At 36.4% G+C, this 7,336-nt stretch overlaps 1 protein-coding gene across 1 annotated transcript; it reads right to left on the minus strand.

Annotated features, from left to right (window-relative positions):
- Positions 1–208: 208 nt before the first annotated feature.
- On the minus strand, positions 209–6,990 carry LOC127083295 (long chain acyl-CoA synthetase 8). The gene is made up of 12 exons (XM_051023598.1): positions 6,822–6,990; positions 5,965–6,534; positions 5,798–5,878; positions 5,446–5,715; positions 4,992–5,123; positions 4,745–4,918; positions 4,282–4,511; positions 1,783–1,900; positions 1,430–1,561; positions 1,177–1,311; positions 866–1,072; positions 209–636 (listed from the first exon to the last, which is right to left on the minus strand). Exons 2-12 carry the CDS (start codon positions 6,499–6,501, stop codon positions 472–474), a joined length of 2,181 nt encoding a protein of 726 aa, XP_050879555.1. The 5' UTR covers positions 6,502–6,534; positions 6,822–6,990; the 3' UTR covers positions 209–471.
- Positions 6,991–7,336: the final 346 nt, after the last annotated feature.

The following is a 7,336-nucleotide window of genomic DNA, read 5'->3' on the forward strand; positions in this document are numbered from 1 at the left end:
CCTTTTTTCCCTAGGATTTTACATAGAATTAACTTGTAAAAATAAACCTACTTTGTTTTTACAATTTGACTAGTAACTCCACCTAATAGGATCAAACTTGTCCCCATTACATGATTTTTGAACTATTTGTGCTTCATATCATAGGTAGAAACATCACTTAGTGAGAACTGTCGAGTACTGTGAACTATATGATAACCCAGTGAAAAGCTGTAGAACCTCACAAACATCATTGACATAGGTATTTCAAGTTAAATAACAGCTCATATATTATCCTATGCCAGTCATGTGGCATGACTATATCATCTATATCAGCACATTGTTTACAAAGCAATCCAGCAGTCTCAACAGCAACCATTATGCTGAATCTCTCTTTATGTGTTTTACATGTCAAAGTGAAAATACATCAGCCACGTTGAAGGAGAAAAATCCAAAATCAAACATAACATACACCTGCAACATATAGCACATTACTCATGCATACAACTTCTCAAGATCGTCATTGAATTTGGCTTTCAGCTGTTCTCTCTTTAACTTGAGAGCAGCAGTAACTAATCCAGATTCAGGTGTCCATGGATCCGCCAACAACTTAATCTTTGCAGGAATTTCAGTTTTTTGCAGCTTTGAAGCTTTTGCGGCCTGAAATGATTAAAGTAAAATAAATCATTCATTAACCATGTAAGGGCTATTAAACTTGCAATGTAGTTAACCATGTTACATCATCATAACTAAAATGAAGAGAATTTATACATTTGTGTGTATTAACTTAAGAGTGCGGTAGTGTGCTTCAAATTAATAAATCATTAATGAATAATCTAGAGATTGGATAAGCAGCAAAAAAGTAGAGCCATCCCACATATTAGCTAACCTTGGAAATGCACTGTAGGACCTCAGTGACAGCTTCAGGTTTGTTACACAGATCAGGAAAGTCTTTGTACTCAATACCAGTTTCTTGAGCCCACTTTTCAAGGGACTGATGTGAAGCAACAACTAGAGCAACACAGTAGCTGTGGAAGGGATCTGCATAAACCATTATATTATCCACATGATCACATGATGCCAGTGCTGCCTCAACCTGTCATTAAGTTAAAAATGAAATCCAAATGTCAGACCCTGAAAATTTTACTGTGAATAGTACTTCATCCAGATTCCAGGACAACTAGATATAGTTTGAGTCACCTTTCCAAGAGAGATATATTCTCCGTGTTGAAGTTTGACAATATCTTTCTTCCTATCGATGATTTCAAGGCACCCATCAGGATGGAATCGCCCAATGTCACCAGTATAAAACCAGCGCATGCCTTTCTCATCAACCTGTAATAAGTTGAATAAATCACATATGCTGCTTATTATTCAGCAAAAACAAATTCACATAAAACTAAAGAAAGTTGAAAAGGAAAAATGGCATGCACCTAAAAAGTGTGAAAATTACCTTGAACACTTCATTAGTTTTGTCTTGATTATTAAAATAACCAGCTGTCACACTGAATCCACCAACTACAACCTCTCCTCGTGGCATTGGTTTGTCTGATGACCGGTAGCCTCCTTCTTCCCAAGAAACAAGCTATACAATCAAATTGAAAACAAAATCAAATTCCACCCCATTTGAGGCTCTTAAAATAGCACCAACTGCAAGTTATATAACAGCTTAAGATATATTCAATTTGTTATTTCTAATATGTTACTAACTTTTCACCGACTTTTGAACTCCAATAAACATCTATAAATAAGTAAAGGTTGGAAGTTCAATGTGCTGATATTTTGTTAATGAGATACATGGCATACTTTAATGTAGCAACAAGGAAGAGGTGGACCAACACGTCCCACACTAAAGTCATCTGCCTCGGAGAAGGCAGCCCCAGCAAATGTTTCAGTCAAACCGTATCCTTGCCCGATAGGAGCCCTGTCGACATAAATAAATAATTAAATACAAAGAACTATAACTCTAGTTGGACAAAAAGAGGCATGAGTTTGAAAATATAAAGTGCTTTGTAAATCAAATGGACAAGCAATAGTTAAAGAATGGATCTCAGATGCCCCAAATAAGTGTGGTTGGTCTTTGCTGTAAATCAGTATGTCACCGGAAAAACATCAACATAAATTTCTATAGAAAGGGTATGAGTGTCTTGTTCATGAGAGACTAAAAAGAGGAGCAACAGATAGTCCAAAAGGCATCAAAAGAAACATACATAACCCCTCATAAGTCTTGAAAGTTGTTTTAGGAATATATTTTCCTTCATCCTAATTAGTTGAATCCGAATTTTGAGATCTGATTTTGGGGCAAAGGATATTTCTCCTCATCCTTCAGAGCTGTTAATGCTCTGTACTCGGTGTATAAACCCCAATCAACCTGAATAATAATAGATCAAGGTTTTCAAAGAATCCTGCTGTCTTGAGTTATGAATTTATGATGATGGTGATACTAACTGTGGAGCTACAGTTTTACCTTCCAGTTCTATCTTGAGTATGATACCTTTATAACTTGCCCAATTTCGATTAATCTTACCAATCATCCCAGTTGAATCACCATATCTGCCCTTTCTAAATCAAACAAGAAAAAAAATTGTTGTACATCCATCCACCACATACATCTGTAATATGCTCACTTAGCACACTCCCGTATTTCTAATTTTGTGTCCATCTGCTCGATTGCTAACTCTACAAAGGCACTTTGGGTCTCTTTTATAAGTACTACCAGATGTTTGACAACTTCCTTAGTAATGAATTTGTTTGAAGCTTCAGAACCTAACCACCACTCTTTTCCTATATGTTAGAACTATCCAAGTCCCACAAAATGGCCTTATAAAGTAAGGACTATCCAAGTCTTACAAACAATACAAAGGTCGTCGTTAGATAAAGTTGGAGGGGAAGAGGATACTGCAACAAATAAAGTAAAGGGAGGTGATGAGGAGTAATACCTCATGTTAGGCCCAAAAGGAACACAGTAAGGCCCAAACGACTAAATGACTTTGTGGTGCCTAAGATCCCAAGATGATGGAAACACCTAGAAGCTTCTATTGTTGAGTCACTTAATTACCATTAATTGTAAGAATCCCAGATGGTATTGGGTAGCTAGATTTGCGGATCTGTTGTAACCAAGTTAGCTATATATGTACTTGTCTGATGAAGGAATAAAGATGAATATTGAGCAAAGTGCAAAGTTAGTCATAGAATTTTACTTAACCTCTTACTTTACTGCTGTGAAATTGTGAACATAACACACAATCACGTTTGGGGACCCTTGGCTCTAGATTCGATTCACCACTACCCACAGTATTCAATGGCGGCCAATAGCTGCACTATAACGGAACAGCGGAGCGGAGGCCAGACGCTATGGGAAGAGCCTTAGCGGTGCAGAACACTATAGCGGCCGCTATAGGGTAAATAGCGGGATAGCAGAGGATAGCAGTTCCCAGCCTGGAGCGGTTTCTGTCCCGCTATCCTTTTCCCCTCTGAAAAACTGAAATTACCCCATAATTTTAAAGGTTTTAAGGGTAATTTTGGGGTTTTCAATCAAATTTGAGTTGAGACTCTTCCCCCGTCTCTCTCTGCACTTTGTTCTTCCCTCTCAGTCATCAACTCCTCCCTCTGCTTCATCATTTCATTATTTGATTTATGAATATTTTACTTTTTATAATTATCATATGTATTTTGTCCAAAAAATGATCAAATAACGGCCATCCCGCTATATGTTATCCCATCATCCCACTTTTGCAGCCGGCCGCTCCACGCTGCTAGCTAGGTTGACTACTCTGCCTCTACCAACTTTTTTAAACTGGATGCTGTATGGTACCCGCAAATCCCCTTCCTATATGTAGTTTGGACTTGGAGTATGAATTGCACTCCCACTATACAAAAAGGGCAATCTAGTAATATTCCCTCATAAAAACACATTAACTACACTACCAATTTTTCATAATGTGTGTGTATGTTATGAAATGGTTCGTAAATAACACTCAATTGCTCCTCATAACTTCAAGGACATTCTTGAAGATATCCCCAAAATACATTTGATGGTAATATCAACATGATATTAATAATAGTAGTCTTTACAAATATAATAGGAACTCCATCAGTCCCCTCTCTCTCTACAGAACAAAAACAAAAGAAAAAGGGTATAAGTAATTCAGGAGGTCTCATTGTCTCCCACTATATCCCAAACTTTCTCATTTTACTCATCTCATCCTTCCACTACATATGTGCGCACGCGCACACACACATACAAATAATACAATTAGTTAGTTCCAACCAAATAATTCATAGTATAAAGATGAGAGTCATTACCCGACACAGATATTGATAAAGTGTTGTGAATCTCCGGATAAAGGAGCTCCACCACAAAGCATGAATCGGAGGTTGCCTCCAAGTACAGTGCGGATTTTTTTAAAGATAATGGTATCCCACACCAACTTCTCCAATCCCCAAGCTCCTAGCCAACTTCCTTTGACAGCAGCCAGTCGACGATTGTATGCAGTCTGGAAAAGATTCTTGGCAAGTCCCCCTTTTTCCTCCACCTAAGTACAATATAGATAAGAGTAAGGAAGATAAAAACATTGGGGGAAAGTAAAAAAGGAAAAAACAAATGCAAGTTTCTGCAGTGACTGATTGCAAAGTGACTATCATATTGGAAAATCCTACCCATCAGGAATGCATTATGATAGTAAAATTAGAACACTGAATCTCCAAAAAAGAAATAAAGATTAAATGTAGCAAAGATAAAAATGTTGATGTGGATTTGTCGACACACCTTTTTTACAACTCCATCTCGAATACGGTCAATAATAGCCGGTACCGCTGTCAAAAGAGTGGGCTTTAAGACAGTAACATCTCCCTTGGTTCCTTTCTTGATTTTATTAGATGTGTCGGTCAAAGTCATAGGAGTGCCGTACCCAATTGCAACACCTGCAGCCAGCATAACAGACTGGACAACCACAGTAATTTAGAGACAGAATCAACTACTTCGATGATTAACACTTAAAGGCTAAAAGAATCACCTCTGCTGCCATTTCAAAAACATGAGCAAGGGGCAAGTATGCCAAGTACACGTCCTTACTACCCAGATTTGGAATCACTGTCATAACAGCTGCTGTAGTGGCTACAATATTCCCGTGCGTAATCATGACACCCTAAACAATAACTAAAAGTTAAGAGCTTATCAAATCAAAGGGAAACATGTACATAATGACCTAATATGGTTCTTATGCATACATATATTACCACTAAAAAATGTATAGAGAATAAAGTCATACCAATATAAAGTTAATATTCAACTACTCATATCTCTGAATTACGAGTTCTTTAGTAGTCATTAGGTTACTGAGAAAATTAATAAACATGAATTTGGACAATATTTCACAAACATGCAGCAAATCCCAAAATACGAATAAGAGATTATGCATGCATAGACACAGAAGAACCGCTTTAACAAAACTTGAAGAAGTAACAAACCTTTGGCAGACCTGTACTGCCACTTGTATACATGACAACTGCAACAGCATTCTTGGAAGGCAAGCTTGGTTCGACAGGACTTTCTTTCCCAAGTTTCTCAACTTCACCAAAAGATGCAATTGTATAGTTGCTCAAACCTTCAGAAAAAGCATGTTCCTCTTTGCTATCGTCTTCAAAATAAATTATATTTTGCAAGGATGTTAGTTTTGATCTTATTGGTTCCAACTTATTCAACAGCTTTGCGTCACAGATCAGAGTAGATACTTGGGTCTGTTCATATTACAAAGCTACAAGTGAGAACATGCCACCATTTATAGTTACTACAATTAAACAAAAGATAATAACTTCCTACCTCGTTTAGTGAGTGGATTAACGCATCCTCGCCTAGAGAAGCATAAATAGTAACAACCGTTATACTCTGGCGGAAGCAACCCTGTAATTTAGCAAGTATTTTATTAAAATTTGTGACTGCAGAACCGATAAAGCCAAATTGTAATGGAAGAAATTAAGGAAATGTACCTGGAGAGCAATGAGCCACTCGGCCCGAGTATCAGAAAAAATCGCAACACGGCTATCTATATCATGGCCTAACTTAAGAAGACCAGACGCAAAACTAGACACGCGAGCAAAGACCTCGGCGTAGGTTTCCCATTCATACTCTCCTAAGTGAACTTTCTCAAACTTCCTGCCATCACTAGATGTAACAAACTCCTTTTCTATTAGTTTCCTTGTTCCAAGAAACTTATTGTGTGAATGTTTATCACAAGATTGCTCAAACAGATGAGCCACAGTTGGAGCTCCTTTCCAAGGAACTTCAACCAACTCAGAATACCGAGCATTACGAATGGCATAACCCGACTCCCCACTGACCTCTACATGAACACCTCTTGTTTTAGCTCTTTTCTTTCCAAAGAAAAAAACCGAAAACAAGACAGGAACAAGGATGCCAATGATTATAGCAGCGAGAGTCCCATATTCTCCATGATCTTTCCATCCAAAATAGTGACAAATATTTAAACTTTTTAACCACAAGGAACTACCCTCTGGATCAGCCATTTAAACAAAACACAATTTGATCACCTTTGATCACTGAATGAAAAGTGAAAAATATAAGCAAACTAGGAAGAAATTGAATAGTAAAAGAGGGTTACTTCGAACAATTAAAAGTAAACATTTTGATTAATTAGAACCAGTTGAATCAAATCAGAGAAAATGAAAAACAAAATTTATAAAATTGAAGCATGAAATGCAACATAAAAAAAAGATGCGATGATCATTACTTAACCGCAATTAACAGAGCTGAGAAAGAACTAAGAAAAATAGCTGAAGGGAAAGTAACATTTATAAGATCGAAGTTGAAGGTGAAGTAACATTACCTTGTTGTTTGTGGGTACGATGAAATGAAGTAACAATCGCACTTTCACGAAGGGTTTTGTCGGAATGCAATTGCAAATGCCGAGTTGATTTTCTTTTCTTTTTCTGCTAATAATAACGCCGACTTGTTCTTAAGAAATAATACGCGTGGCGATTGTTGTTGAATATTATAAGACGGTTACAGCATTGAATTATGCCTAAAAAGACGTTGAATTAATTTAGGAAACAATTTCAGTATTATTCTGTTAGTACTGATATATACGGATTAAAAAAAAATCAGTTACATTTTTATTAAATCAATTTTATTACTGTAAAGAGTAATATTCAAGTAATTAAAGTCTTATAAGTGAAAAATAACAATTTTGTTATATTAAAAAAACAGGCATTTTAAAATATTTATTAAAACGAAAATCATTTTAAAAAGAGTAAATCATTTCTCTAATTAAAAGGGGAATAAATTTATGAGGATAAGATTTGTTGCATATTATGCTTTATAAAAATAAGATAGAAACAAAAT

Source organism: Lathyrus oleraceus, chromosome 5 (assembly GCF_024323335.1).
Source record: "Lathyrus oleraceus cultivar Zhongwan6 chromosome 5, CAAS_Psat_ZW6_1.0, whole genome shotgun sequence".
Lineage (NCBI taxonomy): Eukaryota > Viridiplantae > Streptophyta > Magnoliopsida > Fabales > Fabaceae > Lathyrus > Lathyrus oleraceus.

Bases quoted from the DNA above. Each gene is read 5' to 3' on its own strand.
- LOC127083295 (XM_051023598.1), bottom strand. From the start codon at position 6,501: ATGGCTGATCCAGAGGGTAGTTCCTTGTGGTTAAAAAGTTTAAATATT. The intron at 4,512-4,744 runs GTGTGTCGACAA...TATTGTACTTAG, and splicing joins GAGATGGAGTTGTAAAAAAG to GTGGAGGAAAAAGGGGGACT. The intron at 1,312-1,429 runs GTAATTTTCACA...AACTTATTACAG, and splicing joins AAACTAATGAAGTGTTCAAG to GTTGATGAGAAAGGCATGCG.